The 17,258-nt window shown below is 33.2% G+C and overlaps 1 protein-coding gene across 1 annotated transcript; it reads right to left on the bottom strand.

Annotated features, from left to right (window-relative positions):
* Nucleotides 1–1,774: 1,774 nt before the first annotated feature.
* On the bottom strand, nucleotides 1,775–5,164 carry LOC18048532 (TMV resistance protein N). Its single transcript, XM_024187127.1, has 5 exons — nucleotides 4,674–5,164; nucleotides 3,233–4,331; nucleotides 2,848–3,129; nucleotides 1,918–2,717; nucleotides 1,775–1,835 (listed from the first exon to the last, which is right to left on the bottom strand). The coding sequence occupies exons 1-5, from the start codon at nucleotides 5,162–5,164 to the stop codon at nucleotides 1,775–1,777; spliced, it is 2,733 nt and encodes a 910-aa protein (XP_024042895.1).
* Between the last annotated feature and the right edge of the window lie 12,094 nt (nucleotides 5,165–17,258).

A 17,258-nucleotide genomic window follows, 5' to 3' on the forward strand; every position in this document is an offset into this window, starting at 1 on the left:
GGATACCATTGCGGGTTTGGTAATTGTTAAAACCCGCTGCGGGTGGGTTTTTGTAAAAAAATTAAAACCCGCTGCGAGTTGCGGGTGGGTTTGGTAATTTAAATTTTGTGCGGGTTTGGGTTTGGTAATGGCAAACCCGCTGCGGGCGGTGCCCATTGCTATCCCTAGAAAAGACAAAAAAAATAGAGAGAATATATTCAACCAGATTGCAATGAGCAGAGTATTAGTTTATTGTTGACTCGTAGCAATGCAATTCATCAATCCCGAGCCCCTTCAAGTATACCAAACAACTAGCTCTCATCGCATCTATGTACGGCATCTTTTGCAGAAAAAACCGAGTAATAAAACAAAGCAGAGTATTTACTTCGGTCCTTTATTTTCACCTCAAATCTCAAAATTCAAAGCTTGGATTTGACGGGGCACGAATGCAATTTTGATTCATGGAAGGCACATTCTGATTCTGTCCAACGTTTTGACCCAAGCCAGGCATTTTCTGGTAGTTTAACAGGGAAATAAGTAGCGAGAACAGATACAATAAATAAATAAAAAGAAAGTAAATGAAATGCTATCTGCAAAGAAAATAAAATTGAAATTGAGATGCGCACTTACACTGTTACACGTAGACTCAGAGAAAATAATATTCACTAGGCTGTGCCCTTCATTCGAGTTGTTTAAATCTTTTAGGTTGTGGTTCCTCATCATCATTACAGCAGCCACTTCCACTAGCTTCAGCCGCCCCAACATATTCTTCAAGACTTCGCTTTAGAAAGCTTCGCTCAGACGACGTCGTTGATCCTGCATCACGCCCGCAGCAACTTCCACTGGCTTCTGCCCTGTCTAAGTCATCATTACGGCCACGCGTAAAGGATGTTGATCCTGAACAATCGTGACCAAATTCGTTCAAATTCCAAACCGGATCAGTTGTTTGGTTGAACTTATCCCCTTGATGCACATAAATTGGATGGATTCCACACCTCTTCAGCACCAATCCCGACGGCGAATCAAATGTCACTTCACTAATATTTTCCCATTTCATGTAGTGTAGTAAAAGATGGTCTGACATAGCCTGACCAGATTGCTTTCCAAACGAAATGCCAATAGAAACCGGGTAGTTAGGCGTGACATGCAGCACATGTACGGGATATGGAAACGACTGTGTATAATAAGGAAGTGAATATTTAGGGGCATGAAAAACACAGCACATAGCATATCCCACAAGCTTACTATTCTTATACATCTTTGGAGGCGTGCTTATTGTTATTGAAGAACCCTCATTATTCTGATACTCGAACCACTCTGGGATTTCACTTCCAGGAACAACAATGTTATACCTTCTCACAGGGTCCTGAAACCCACAAAAAAAAAAAAAAATATATATATATATATATATCTATATTAGAAAGCCATACCAATGCATAATTTTTAGGCATAATTTTAGCAACAGGTGAGAGACAGTGTAAGAAACTGACCCCACTCTGTTTAATGTACTTGTCCGACAGTGACATATTCTGCAACCCCACGGAAAAAAAAAGTGAGTAAATAAATAAAATAAAAAGACATAACATGTATTGCATCAGTTTTAGGCATAATGTTAGCACAGGTGAGAGTAAAAGACTGACCTCAGAATTTTTAATGTACTCTTTCAGCAGTGAAAGCGCCAAATCATAGTTGCCAGCCAGTTTCAAGCAATCCACACATTGAAGGAATAAGCTCGGGAGTCGATGCTTGTTTAATTTTAATACATCTGATAATGTCTCCAACGAAACACAACCGTCTAACGAAATCCAATGTATACTGGCTGGAAGTCGAGGCAGATTTTGAAGCATTTTGCATTCCTTTAAATCAATGCCCAAAAGACTAGAAAGACAGTAAATGCTAGCCGGCAGCGTAAAAAAATTGTTTCCACTCAGAAACAACCATTTTAATGAGCATAAGTTGCCAATACCACTTGGGATTGCTCCTTCCCCTAGATCACAGAAACTGATATCCAATTTCGTTAAACTACACAAACCTGACAGAGAAGACGGCAAACTCAAAGCCACCAGATCTGAACTCCATCGCATCAAATTGATAGGGAAGCGCAGAAACCATGATGTAGATGATGGTGATCCTTTGCACCCACGACAAGATAGTTCTTTAAGATTCTTCATAAGAAAAATCGATGATGGAGGTTGCCTTATAGCTGTACCACTTATATCAAGTTTTTCCAAACTTTCTACTTGCCCAAGCGTCTCAGGCACATTTTCAAGTTTGAAGCAGCCTGAGAGATTCAAAGTTTTGAGGGATTTCAAACCATTTATATTGCTATGAAGTCTCACGAGACTTCTGCAGTCATTCAAATTTAACAATTCAAGTCTGGTCAAAAGCTCAATAGATAAAGGTAGTTCTTTGATATCAATTCCATCCAAACGAAGTTCCTGCAGACACTCCATACCTCCTATAATGTCTGGAAATTTCTTTAATTTCAAGCAACCAGATAGAATAAGCGTTTTAAGAGATTCCATAAAAATCTTGCCTGGAAGAGTTGTAAGACTTGTACAGCCTTTCAAATTCAACAAGATCAGCTCCTTGTGAAGCAGCAAAGACGGGTGAATTTCACGTAACCTTGTACATCCTTCAAGATCCAACACCTCTAAGTTTGGGACCTTTGTGAAGTCTGGTGTCTTAATCAGATTCTCCGAATGGCTGAGTTTCATGACTCTCAACATGTTTAAAGGCTGTTGAAAATAAAAAGGAGCTAAAATGATATTTCTTAATTCATGTACTACTATAATAATAAAATTGTTATCAACAATTATTCACTGAAAAATATAAATTAGTGACCAAAAAAAAAAAAATTGATCTTACTTTGATTCCCTTCCATAATTCTTCAATGCGGCTGTAGCACATTTTAAATTCAACAGTTTTATCCAATTGCAAATTTGATGGCAAAGATTTCAAAGGATACCGATGCCAATCAAGTAATCGCAACCTGTTCGAGAGGTATTCTAGGCCTTCAGGAAGTTGCACATTACTGATTTTGAGCAATCTTAGGTTGGTCATCAGTGAAAATGCTTTAGCACTTAAATGCACATCATTTCCACGAAGGAAATAATCATCAACCATTATTCCTTCAACTACTTCACTTCCCTGAAAATTATAAACAAATTTGTTCGTTAGAGATTTAACTAGCTAAAAGAAGTGAGCTGAGCTGGAAAATAAATACTTTTAGATCCCCTTTATTATCACTTACTGTATTTTGTGACAACACATGGTGTACATCTGCTTCCTTCCACAATCTACTGCGTTTTCCAGGCTCGTCGGGGGATTGTCTCCTAACAATTTGGTGACCCATTTCTTGTATCAAATCATGCATCCACAATCTGTTATTCTCATGTACTGTTAATAAAGATTTTTCTATGAGAACTTCTATTCCAATGACTGGGGAAAAACCACATCCTTCTAGAATTTTCGATACATAATCTCTAGTCTTCCATTTAAAGAAACATGCAATATCGAGAAATATTTTCTTCTCTAATTCTTGTAGTCCGTCAAAACTTATTTGAAGTATACTCATAATCTTATTGGGAGGCTCTATTTGTAGCCTTTCCAAGGTGCTTTTCCATTGATCCACGGATCTACCATTCAAAAAGGAACCCAAAACTTCGAGAGCTAACGGAAGACCACCGGCATACCGTAGAACACGTTCAGACAGCTGCACACATTCTTCAAGAGGCTTTTGGATTTTAAAAGCTTTCATGTTGAAAAGTTGAAGAGCATCATGGTAATTTAGTTCATTAGGCTTATATACTTCATCCATTCCATGTGTCCTTAATAGATGTTCATCTCGCGATGTTACGATGATCCTACTGCCTGAACCAAACCACTCACGCTTTCCAGCTAAATACTCTAATTGCTTTATGTCAACCACATCATCGATAACAAGAAGAACCTTTTTGTTTTGCAGCCTGCTTCCTAAAATGTTGATGCCATCACCGACATTCCATATGCTATCTTTTTCAAGCTTCAATATTTCGTAAAGGAGTTGCCTTTGAAAAGAGATTACACTGCCTTCGTTTTCAAATTTTTCTCTAACATCGGCAAGAAAACTACTCCCTTCAAATTCATGAGAGATCAAGTCATAAACAACTCTTGCAAGAGTCGTCTTACCTAAACCTCCCATACCACAAATGCCTATCATACGAACATCATCATTAGGCCCTTCATCCATAAGAGACCTCAATTCTTCCAAGCGTGAATCTATTCCCACTAGCTTCTTAAGAGTCTCTGATTTTACAGGAATTTTACTTGATATCGCCTTGACAATATCCCAAATAAATTCTGACTCATTCCTACAGTTAAAGAACAAAGAAAGATCAGTATGGTTAAATTACAGTGAGTTTGAATGCGGTATTAAATAAATTTAGTAATAGAAAAAGCCCAAAATATGCAATATTCGTTGGACAAAATTGAAGTAATGTAAGATGTTGTTACATATGGCTAATCTTTAGGTGCGTTCGTGTAAATATCTGCATCCATTGGTACCACTTTTGTTCGTAAATATTCTTATATGGAGCTATTATTCAATTAGTACACATCATATCATGCACATATTGAATAAAAGTTGTTTAATTGACAACAGTATGCTGATTAAAGCTATTTAAAATGATATACAAAATAATAAGAATGGCTACCTGTACTCTTTCAATTCCCAGCCAGAAATATTAGCCACCTCTTTCAAAGCGTCTCTCCAATTTTTCACCTTTTCTAGATTCTCCCTAAAAGCTTCTTCATGTTTCGAAAAAGCTTCTCGAAAACTTCCGGTTTGTTTCCTTACCACAGTGGGTTCAACATCATAGAAAATTGGAAAAACCATTTGTTGATGATCGTTTTTGTTCTTGCATTGAACAATCTTAACAAGTTCATCCAAGCACCAAGTGGAGGAAGCATAGTTTTGGGAGAAAACAATAATTGAAATTCTAGAATCTTCAATTGCATTAAGAAGTCCAGGTGAAATGGATGTTCCTCTCTCGAGTTCTTTGTCATCCTTGAATACATAAATTCCTTTTCCATTCAAAGCAGCATAGAGATGACTTATGAAGCTTTTACGGGTGTCTGCTCCTCTAAAGCTTAAAAAGGCATCATATGGCCAATGAGGCATATTTTGTATGCTCGAGGAAGCCATTACAATATTAATTTGTTCTGAAAATTTTTTTTTAAAAAAGAAATGATTGCCTAGGAACAATACTATGTAAACAACAACATTTATCTAGAGTTATGGATTATCTCAAAGTGTCAAAGTCGTATCCACTAGCTTAGGGAGTGTTTGGTGCACTACATTATGTCGCAGTACTATGTTTTAGTGTAGTATGTACAATAGTGTTTATTTAAATATTTTATACTAATATTATTATCAAATTTTATTATTTGACTAATAAAATTTAAAAATTTATTAATAAATAATACTTAATTATATTGCTTGAGCCTTATTGCGTAGCAATATTACATTAACCTTTAAAACAGTGCCATATTTATTGCGGTATATGCATGATCTTGTTTATCTAAATTTTTTTATAATATTATTTTATTAAATTTATTGGTTAAATTCATTATTAAAATAAACACTTCATTAATGAAGTACTTCTATTTCTATTTAAGTAAATTATAAATCTCTCTAAAAAAAGTAAATTATAAATGTGTTAAGTAATAAAATAATTGATTAAAATTATTTTTACATAATAAAAGTAAAATAATAAAAATGATTTTATAAAATAAAAGTAAAAAAAAGTGTGTAATTATTTATATTAAATTCATATTATTTGGATTTATTTATATTTAATTATATTATTTGATTTAAATATCTTATTTAAATTTAGGTAAAATGACACTTACACCCCAAGATTTGGGAAAAAATGGTTCTGTAGACACCATATTTTCAATAAGAAACACTAAAATCCTCTTTTAACTATGATACCATTTAGCTCTAATAACTCAAAAAAATTAATTTCAATGTTTTATAATTAATATAAATATGATATTAAATAAATGGAACAATATCTATTAAAAAATATTTGTAATAAATAGAATTATAATATTAAGATAAATATATAAAAATAATTTTAATATTATTAATACATGAAATCATTTTTTTTAATTGTAAAATCTATTTAACCTAATGATGTATTTAAATTTTTAATAATAAATACAAATATATTAGTAAAATATAATAATTTACATTTTTTAAAATTATTTTATTTTTAAAATATTCTAATATTATTGGTCTATTAGAAAAATTAAAATATTAAATTATATATGTATTTATTAAAAATTGTTAAAGTCAATGTTTTTAGTTACTATCTACAAAAGTAGTATAGCTGAAAAAAGATTTTGGCGTCCTTTATTAAAAATTTGAGACTTTACATAACTATTTCCTTAAATTTCTAACTAGATTATAACTTATTATTTTAATAAATAGTTAAATGCTAAAATACAATTTTTGAAGTAATTTTTAAATAATAATATTCAATGTCAGATTGAATTAAAATTCTCTTATGATTTAATATGTGATTGGTGGTTAATATATAATGAAAATAAAGAAGTTCAATAGGTACCTCTTTGTATGTTGTTTTATAAAAGATTTATCTACAATAACTTAAAAGAAATCAGAGTTACATATTTATCACCAAAAAAATAAAAACAAAAATATTAAGGCAATAACTAATCATCGAAACTATATATAAGCAAAGAGATTTTGAGAGAGAAACTGAAACTTTTTCATTTCCTTTCAACAACCCGATAAAAATGGACAAATATATAATAATTGTATTCTTTTTTTCAGACCTCGACGGGGAGGGTGAATTTGATTAAAAATAATTGACAATAAATTGGCCCAAATATTTTTAAAGTAAAAATTTATTGAAATAAAAAGTTATTAAACTTGACAATGGTTCTGAATTCAAATTAATGATCTTATTCTCAAACAAACTAAACAGATAATCCATCAGCTTCTCAATTACTCTCTTTACCAAAAAGAAAATTAAAATTATACATAATAAATCCCAAAATGTAAAGTATTTGTTTTTCAAGTGCCGATTTGAGAGTGTGTACACCGATCTCTACTTGAGCAAATCTTGATTAAAGCCTCTTAGAGGAGTTTGTACAAAATTAACATTAAAGAATTTCTTTCAATTTTATCATTATTTATTTGTTTTTAAACATTAAGATATACAAATTAATTCTGAAAATAAAAGAGAGAGAGATGTATAAGATCGAACTTACGGCTTTTGAGTGTATTGTAGGACGCTAGTTAAATGAACTCCGATGCAGTATTTGATTCAAAGAATTTAATCATGCAAATATATTCTTTTGGCGAAAAATAAAGCAATCAGCAAATATGTATGTATTTCCAAAAGCAAGTCTTCGTCAAAAAGTGACTTTCTTAATAATTAATAGACATTTGTCACTGTTTACTCACATGATGGAGTTACCATCAAACTTGCTGGAAGCTTCAAGGAATCTAAGCGAAGATTATCTGGCTTTTCAATTGATGATGCATCCACGCCACTCTGCCCATTACCCATGTTGAAACCATTGGATTCCATTAAAATGGAATGGAATCCAACGGTTGATATTAATAATTAATTAAAAATAGTTAAAACTACTGGCAACCCATAGGAATGGTAAATCTTTATTAGTTAAATTTCAGTTGGATCCCTAAAAGATGTTGGATTCTTTTGGTAACATTGTAGTTTTTTTAAACTAATTATTGTTAATTGAATTATAGAAATAATCAACTATAAAGATAATCAATCAAACATTCGATATGAATTTCAAAAATTTTATAAGTTTTAAAAACAGTCGTATGTACTTGATAAATCTTATTATTAAACTATCATAAGATTGTAAATGACAAGAATGTAAATGATTAAGCTAGACATAATTTTGAATAAAATTTATTTACATATTTATAAATATGTATATAAAATAATTTTTCGTGTGTATATATAATATTTGATGACTAAAGTAAATATTTTATATTATCAATTTTATTTTTTATTTTGTTATCTCAATATAATTGATGATAATAATAGTAATCTCTTTAAAATTAATGATTTTATTTCCTAATTAATAAAGATAATTCAATATAAACACTATCAATAAATTTAAAAAATCAATTTATGGTAATGAAAATAAATATGCAAAATAATGAACATCCACAACACGAAGATTTTTTTACGAGGGAACCTTTGATCCTCACGATTTAAGACAAAAATCTTGATATATTATTATGTCCACTTGTAGACAAAACAATTTACTATGAAAATAATGTGAGTTTACAATGGATCAAGAACACATACAAAGCTTCGCAATCCTAAACATCTCAAGTCTAAATCCTATTGTGCCAACCCTCACAGACTAAAACACATTATCTAAAATACGTTTGAACATTTTCCAAGTGGATTTAGGTGGATAGCCTTACCAAGACTTAGGTCTTGGGTTTGAGTCTCATGTAGTATAGTCTTATAGACTTTAATTCGGTGCTCTAAGGAATCTCCTATTGTTCCTATCTAAGTTTCTTTGCCGTATTCACCAGTGCATTTTATTCATTGCAAAGATGCCTTATTTTCTATTGCTAATGCTATTGGTAAGCCTCTGTGAGTAGACCATGCTACTATTGCTGTTAATCGACCCTCGGTCGCTAGAGTTCTAATTGAGTTGGATGTTTCGTGGCCGTTGTTGCCCAAACTTTGGATTGAAGGTGATGGCGGTTTCTAGTAGAATGTCATTTTTAAGCATGTTCCTTTATATTGTGCCTCGTGTAAACATCTTGGGCACTCTACTAATACTTGTTTTGTTGCCAATCCTGGGCTCTGGGAACCTTGGCAGCCTATTAGTCAGGTGCAGGATACTGTTGTTCATGATAAAAGCAAGATGTTGATGTCTGATGCTGCTGTGCATCCAAAGGGGATGGCGAAGAGGTTCAGCCATTGGGGCCTAATGGTAGTGAGGGTGCTCCTCTAGATGCTCAATTACTTATTTATTAGGATACTGCAGAAGATGGGTTTGATCTGATTTCTATGAAAAGAATTCAAACTGATGATGGTTTGAAGGATCCTACTACTTTAGGAGATGCTGTTGGATGCACTGAGGTCTCTAACCCTCCTTTTTTAGATGATCCGAGTGTTCAGAGGGCTTCCACTGATGCTACTTTTTTTTGAGTTGCTGAAGAGGATATTCGCTCCATGATCGTGGGCTTCAAACCCCATTCTACAGACATCCTTTTTCAGTTTGATGAGAATTTTAGCTTTGATGGGAATCCTGTGACTAATGAATATTTTGCATATGAGCCTGAGGGTACTAGAGGGCATGATCTTGATGACTTTCGTGTTGCCGGGCCACATGCCTCTGTTCTAAGAAAGGTTTCACATTAGTTACTAGCCGCAAGAATTGGAAGCGATTCTCTAGGCGGTTGCATTAATTAGTCCTATCTTCCATTGCTTTTGTTATTTTTCCTGTTATTGGATGTATTTGTTCCCATACTTCGAGGTTTTGGCATATGTCTCTCTCCATATGAATTTTATTTTATTTTATTAATTTACTAGTGAAGGGTCCCGCCTAACCCCACACCCCACCTTAAGGTGGTTTTTAATTTTTAAAAAAATCCTTATAGTTCTCACAATTTTTTTTCTATGTGAATCAAGCATCAAAATCTGCTCACAAGAATAATCTAAGAGTAAATTGATATTGGATGTGAGAGAATCCGTCTTGGATTTAACACCTTCAATCTCAAAGACCTTGCATCAACAAACTTGATGAAGCTAAAGACAAGAGAATAAAATAAATGCTAATTTAATTCCTGATGTCTGACAATAACATAGTTTGCACTCATTAAAATTCCAATTTAAAACATTTGCTTCTAACCCTTAAGAAAAGTATTTCTCCAAAATCTAGGGTTTAAAAATAAATTTTAAGGACATAAAAATAAGAAGTCACTAAATTCTTCTCCAAGATAAAATTTTTTGGCCTCAGCACTTGTACGCTCGCTCGAAATCGACGGCCGGTGGAGCTTAAAATGATGCTTTTACATTTCAAAGAGATGAGGGAATTGCTATTGGATCCACCAAATTGGATTAAATCAATGGGTTGAAGTAGTGGAGTACGTGGCAGCTTCAGAACCCTTGGACGGCGTTCCATGATCAAATGATGGTCCGGATACAAAGTCAGCCACCCAGTAACCTAACACACGCGGATCAGCGGCCAACAGGACACGTCACATACATCCTGCGGTCCAACCAAACGCGGGTTGATATCGGGTCAAACACGTATTCAGCGGACGGACCTACGTGAGGTCGCATTCAGAATCAGAGGTCAATCAAGTTGAGTCAACAGAAAAGTCGATAAAGATGCATCATAACTCCGTACAGCAAAAGTACACAAGATTCCAATCTCCCTCAAAATCTGTCGGGGGACTCCAAATGGATAAAATAATAATTTTTCTCCTAATGATTTTTAGCATAAAGTTTTCACAAATTTTAATACATTGGACATTTTAATTTTATTTGAAATGAAATGCTATCAGTAAATGGCTCTTAAATAATCATAATCAGCACACAACCAGCAAATTGAAGGAGCAGAAAACCAAGAGAACAAACTTTCCTCTTAAAATTCATTCAATTGAATTTTATATGTGAAAAAAAAATAATACATAAATATGTAAGACAAATATTCTTGCAAAGCAAACGCTGAGATATGAGTAAAATTAAAAATGTAAGAAAATTAACTGGCATTTTTGAGCTTATTGGAAGCAATAAAGATCGTAAATTTTTACTTGAACTTCTAATTAAGGTTTTATTTAAAATTGAGGTTGGGAAGCTGTAATTTTTAAACTACAACACTAAAGTGTTTAATAAATATTAATTATTATATCCTGAAAATTAAGTTGTATGATGAAAAATTTATTATATTTTTATTAATTTTGTAAAAATTATTATTTAAAAGTTATATTCATTATATATTATTAATTTTTATCTTATAATTACAAATTTTTTAATAATTTAAAACTAAAAAATTACAGTATCTCGATATGAAAGAAGACTTAACTTTCTTTCAAAGAAATCAATGAAAGGAATGTTTTGTGTTCTAATTAATTTCTCAAAAACAAAAAGTGTAATCAAAAGTGTATGCCGAAAGCAATTACGAAGAATGATCATGATCTTCTTTAGTGGTGCATGAAATCAACAATATGGTGGACATGATGTTGAGGAAAGCAATGATTTCGTTTAGTATTTTATCAAGGGCGGCTTCAATGTAATTGTATTTTATAAGCCATACCAATGCATAATTTTTAGGCATAATTTTAGCAACAGGTGAGAGACAGTGTAAGAAACTAACATGAGGCCATTTACTACAGTACTTGTCCGACAGTGACATATTCTGCAACCCCACGGAAAAAAAAAGTGAGTAAATAAACAAAATAAAAAGACATAACATCTATTGCATAAGTTTTAGGCATAATGTTAGCACAGGTGAGAGTGAGAGACTGACCTCAGAATTTTTAATGTTGCCAAATCATAGTTGCCAGTCAATTTCAAGCAATCCACACACTCAAGGCTTAACAATGGGAGTCGATGCTCGTTTAATTTTAATACATCTGATAATGTCTCCAACGACACACAACCATCTAACAAAATCCATTGTATACTGGCTGGAAGTCGAGGAAGAGTTTGAAGCATTTTGCATTCCTCTAATTCAATCTCCTGAAGATTAGAAAGACGGTAGATGCTTGCCGGTAGCGAAACAAAACTGTTTCTACTCAAACATAACTTTTCTAATGAGCATAAGTCGCCAATACTACTTGGGATTGCTCCTTCCCCTAGGTCACAGTCACTGATATCCAATTTCGTTAAACTACACAAACCTGACAGAGAAGACGGCAAACTCAAAGCCACCGGATCTGAACTCCATTGCATCAAATTGATAGGAGAGCGCAGAAACCATGATGCAGATGATGGTGATCCTTTGCACCCACGACAAGATAGTTCTTTAAGATTCTTCATAAGAAAAATCGACGATAGAGGTTGCCTTATAGCTGTACCACTTATATCAAGTTCTTCCAGACTTTCTACTTGCCCAAGCGTCTCAGGCACATTTTCAAGTTTGAAGCAGCCTGAGAGATTCAAAGTTTTGAGGGATTTCAAACCATTTATACTGCTAGGAAGTCTCACGAGACTTCTACAATCATTCAAATTCAACCATTGAAGTTTGGTCAAAAGCTCTATAGATGATGGCACTTCTGTGATAGAAGTTCCATCTAAAAAGAGCTCTGACAGATCTACCACACTTATCACAGTCTCTAGAAATTTCACTATTTTCGAGCAACTAGATAGCACGAGCGTTTGTAGACATTCTAAACTGCCTATTGTAATTGGAAGACTCGCGAGATTTCTCCAATCTTTCAAATTCAATGAAACAAGGCCAGACATAAGTTCAATTGACACTGGCAGTTCTTTGTGTTGGGGAAAAATTAGATTTTTAAATTTTTATAAAACCTTTTGAAGATCGCTCTCATATAATATATAAGAATTTGTATTCTAGAAATCGTACCTTGAAAATTCGAGTTGGCTTTTTCCGCTGAAGTGATTTAGGCTCCCAGATCACGATCCGCCATCACCACTCCTGTTAGATCACGATCCGTCACCACCACGCTTGTTAGATCACGAACTGTCACCAATGATCTTCCAGGTTATGACTCAGGTTCGATTTGCACTTGACGTGTGGGCGCCTTTATCACTACCAAAGCAACTAGCACGAGAAAATTTTTCTCTCAACAATAGAGAGAAAAATCTTATTCTCTGATCTGTATAAAGTGGCTGCTCCTTTTTCTTTAGAGAAAATAAGCCTTTTATATCACCCTTTAGTGAAAACCCTAGGCTCCAAATAATCAAAAAATAAAACCCACGTTATTTTCTTTTTCAATAGGGGACCCACCTTGTAAAATAACATAAGGCCCCTTACACAAAAGCTAATTAAATGGAGCCTCCCACTAAATGATATATTTAGGCTTTTGACCCAAATAGCTAGTTATCTTACTTATTAGTCCAGTAGTGGTGCAGTCAATTAAATGAGCTAATCCGGGGATCATTTGGGAACATACAATACTGGCTACAATAATTAGGCCTGTAATTAAACTAGCCCAATTATTTAATTCCAAATCTACTCCACTAAAAGATTGGAACTGACTTCCATAATTGTATACTCAAATAATAATTCGTCCCAAGCCACATTGATTTCTTTACTGCACAATCCTTTGTACCACATCGTTAATTAAATTGATATCTCAACTGTCCAATCAATTTAATAACATCTTATTCCTTGATCATTACTGGTTTTCTCTAATGATCATTTTCAACATACTAAATAGTTGACACACTCTGGCTAGAGAATTCTATGATCAAGTACCGAAAACCTATCAAGAGATGTGTTGTACAAATTCTATATTGTTAATCCATAACTCCAATACTCATAATTGCTCCCACCAATATACCGGGTAATCTTGACCACAAGGATGTGTCGTGCCCATTGGTAACTCAAATGAAATAACAATTACAATCATGAAATCATAATTAACTCAAGATTAAGATTACAGTAAAATCAACGCCTATGAGATTTAGTAAGTCTGACAGTTATTACAAAGTTAATTAAATCTCATATGTGATCTTGTTCAATGTAGTCGTACTACATCAATAAATTCATACATGATTAAGACTAATCATTCAATGAATTTATTACAGTCTATACCTAAATAAAGTGCCTAACTTTATTTATCAACTGCGAACTAAATTTATTTAATCATAAGATAACTTGTATTTATGTCTTCTGTGAATCCACATGGTGATCACATAAATACATATAATATGATTAAATGGACTTTAATACAAATATTAATGCAATTAAGATATTTGAATAAAATACCTCATTAATTTTAGTAATAAAAAAAATATTTATTACAATTAAATAAACACATATGCTTTTAAAGAGCATATTTTCTCAACAATCTCCCACTAGCTCTCAAAGCATATCTAGCATATTGCTCATGCTCTAGGGCTCTAAGTGCAGGTTATAAAGGTTTCCCACTAATGGCCATTGTAATAAGATCTGTCATTTAGCATCTAATGCCATTTGGGGTACTGTCATATAACCTTTCTACACTATTCCCTTATAAGATGATACTTCTTGTCAATATGTTTTGTTTCTTGTAGTTCCTTGGTTCCTTAGATTGAGCTACCGCACCACCATTATCACAAAATAGTTTAAGGGGTGCAGTTACAACAGGTACCACCTCAAGATTACGTAGGAACTTACGGAGCCATATAACTTCTTTTGCAGCTTCAGATGTAGCCACATATTCAGCTTTAGTTATTAAGTCTGTGATACAAGATTGTTTCACACTCATCCAACTAATAGCTCCACTTCCTAATATAAACACATAGTCGGAAGTTGATTTTCTGGAATCCTTATCTAACATAAAGTCAGAATCAGTATAACCCACTGGAATGAGTTCATCACCGGAATACCCAAGCATGTAATTTTTAGTTCTTTTCAGATACTTCATTATATGCTTGACTGCAGTCCAGTATTGAGGTCCAGGATTAAATTGATATCTGCTAACCATCCCTACCACAAAACAGATGTCTGGCAGTGCAAAGCATGGCATACATGAGACTTCCCACAACTTCTGCACAGGGAACTCGTCTCATTCTCTCTATCTCTTCAGATGTTTTAGGTGATTGATCCTTAGAGAATGTAATTCCATGTCTGAATGGTAATAAACCAGTCTTGGAATTTTCCATGCTAAATCTAGCCAATATCTTATCGATATAGACCGCTTGAGACAAGGCTGAAGTTTTATTCTTCCGGTCTCGTAGTAACTTGATACCAAGAACATAACTTATCTCTCCCAGGTCTTTCATATTAAATTGTTTTGCTAACCAAATCTTTATTGTAGTCAATACTTTTATATCATTTCCAATCAGAAGAATATTGTCTACACAAAGAACTAGGAAGGCTACAAAATTTCCCTGAATTTTCTTGTACACACATGGTTCATCAATGTTCTGAATGAATCCAAGCGATTTAATTGCTTGATCAAATCTGATGTTCCATGACCGGGATGCTTGCTTCAATCCATAAATGGATCTCTACAACTTACATACCATGTGTTCTTGGCCTTTTTTGTATAAATCTATCTGGTTGCTGCATGTAGATGTTTTCTTCAAGATGCCTGTTAAGAAAGGCAGTCTTGACATCCATTTGCCAAATTTCATAATCTAGCACTGCAGCAATGGAGAGCAGAATCCTGATGGATTTAAGCATAGCAACCGGAGAAAATGTTTCCTCATAATTGATTCCTTCTTTCTGAGTAAACCCTTCGGCTACTAATCTTGCTTTAAATGTTTCCAACCTTTTGTCTACTCCTTTTTTTCTCTTATAGATCCACTTGCACCCTATAGGTTTTACCCCATTTGATGCCTCTACAAGTTCCCAGACTTTATTGGAATACATAGATTCCATTTTTTTATTCATGGCCTTTTTCAAAAAATTCAACATCTCTATCTATTAGAGCTTCGTTGTAACTAGTGGGATCTTGTACATGTTCATCTGAGATAGCTGTATAGGTTTCTCCCAAAAGCATGTATCTCGCAGGTAACCTAGTTACCCTCCCACTACGACGAGGTTCTAAAAGTGATGGTTGTTCAAGGATAATCCTGTGCTGATCAGCTGGTTGTTGCTGTTCTTCCTGTTCTATAACAGGTGTTGAAAGCTTAGCATCAACCTGATCTCTTTTATTTCTCTAGTTTTACCTTATTCTTAGGTTATAAGTAATTATATAGTCTTCCTCAAAGAAAGTAAAGAATATTTCTATAAATACATTCCTATCTTGAGGACTATAATTCAGACTTTTCCTTATTCCTTTAAGATACCTAAAACACGCAAGCTTCTGAACACGAATCCATCTTCTCTATCTCTGGTTCTAGTAGAAATACTAGTAAACTCCAAATACGAATGTGTCTCAAACCATGTTTGTGACTTTTTCATAATTTCTTGGAGTAGTAGACACCAAGATAGATGAAACTAAGTTCAACAAAACTTTGTAGTTTCAAATACTAGTATCTGGAATAAAAAAGGTAAATGATAAACCACTTAGTATATATGTTGTCTTATCCAAAAGAATCTTGTTTCTCCATTTAATTATACTATTGTATCATAGTGTTCATTGACAACCAAATAGTGCTTGAATTCTCCATAGAGATATTCTTTGTTTCGATCATATCGAAGTTCTTTTATGTTCCTGTCTAATTGCTTCTGTCTTATCCACGTACTCTTTTGAATTTCAAAAGCAATGGAATGATGACGCATTTAGACAAACATAAATAAAATGAATATTCATCAACAAGATTGATAGAATACTCATAACCTCTTATAACATGTAAACTGATTAGTCCGTATACATTTGTATGCGCTAAATCATCAAATACAATGTTATGCTTTTAGCTCAAAAAGAGCATCCTTGTCATATTACTTTTCTAAATAAGATTTATAGAGTTACAATGATCAATCTTAATAGGCCAACAAGTCTATCATTAATCATTTTCTTAAAATCTTATTATAGTTTATATGACTTAAGCATAAATATCAGAGGTAATTTTGGTTTGAAGAAACATTTCTTTTCTTAGATAAATGCATATACTCTTTATCATTATATCTTACTTTGAATAGATCAATGGACTTATATGATATAAATTGTCTTTATAAATAATCAAAATAAATAATAAACAGAGGATAAAAAAATAACAGTGTACTCCTGTTTATTAAAACAAGTCACCGAAATTAATATTCCTCTAATAATTGAAAAAATAAAGACAAATATCAAAACTTTAAGTCTTGTAAAATTGATCTAGCCTTTCAATTGATATAAACTAGCATGTCCTCAACTGCTATTTGAAGCTTTATTCACTTAATCTCTTGGTTTCCTGAAAACCAAATAAATGAATTACAAATAAGATTAGTTATCTCAGAATTCATTATTGTATGAATCAATAGAAATCTGAACTAATTAGGAAGCTTAAAGATTTCCTATACTTGATTTTAACAATCTTAGGACAATCTTTCTTCCAATGACCCTTCTGTCCACATTTGTAACACTTGCCTTTTGGCTTGCCACTTCTTTTAGTGGACAGTTTGCCGATCCTAACTCTTGCTTGCTCATTCTTGTCTTTCGA

Source organism: Citrus clementina, unplaced genomic scaffold, assembly GCF_000493195.1.
Source record: "Citrus clementina cultivar Clemenules unplaced genomic scaffold, Citrus_clementina_v1.0 scaffold_3, whole genome shotgun sequence".
Classification (NCBI taxonomy): Eukaryota; Viridiplantae; Streptophyta; class Magnoliopsida; order Sapindales; family Rutaceae; genus Citrus; species Citrus x clementina.

Bases quoted from the DNA above. Each gene is read 5' to 3' on its own strand.
- LOC18048532 (XM_024187127.1), bottom strand. From the start codon at position 5,164: ATGGCTTCCTCGAGCATACAAAATATGCCTCATTGGCCATATGATGCC. The intron at 4,332-4,673 runs GTAGCCATTCTT...CTTTAACTGTAG, and splicing joins TGGGAATTGAAAGAGTACAG to GAATGAGTCAGAATTTATTT. The intron at 3,130-3,232 runs GTAAGTGATAAT...TATAATTTTCAG, and splicing joins ATGTGTTGTCACAAAATACA to GGAAGTGAAGTAGTTGAAGG.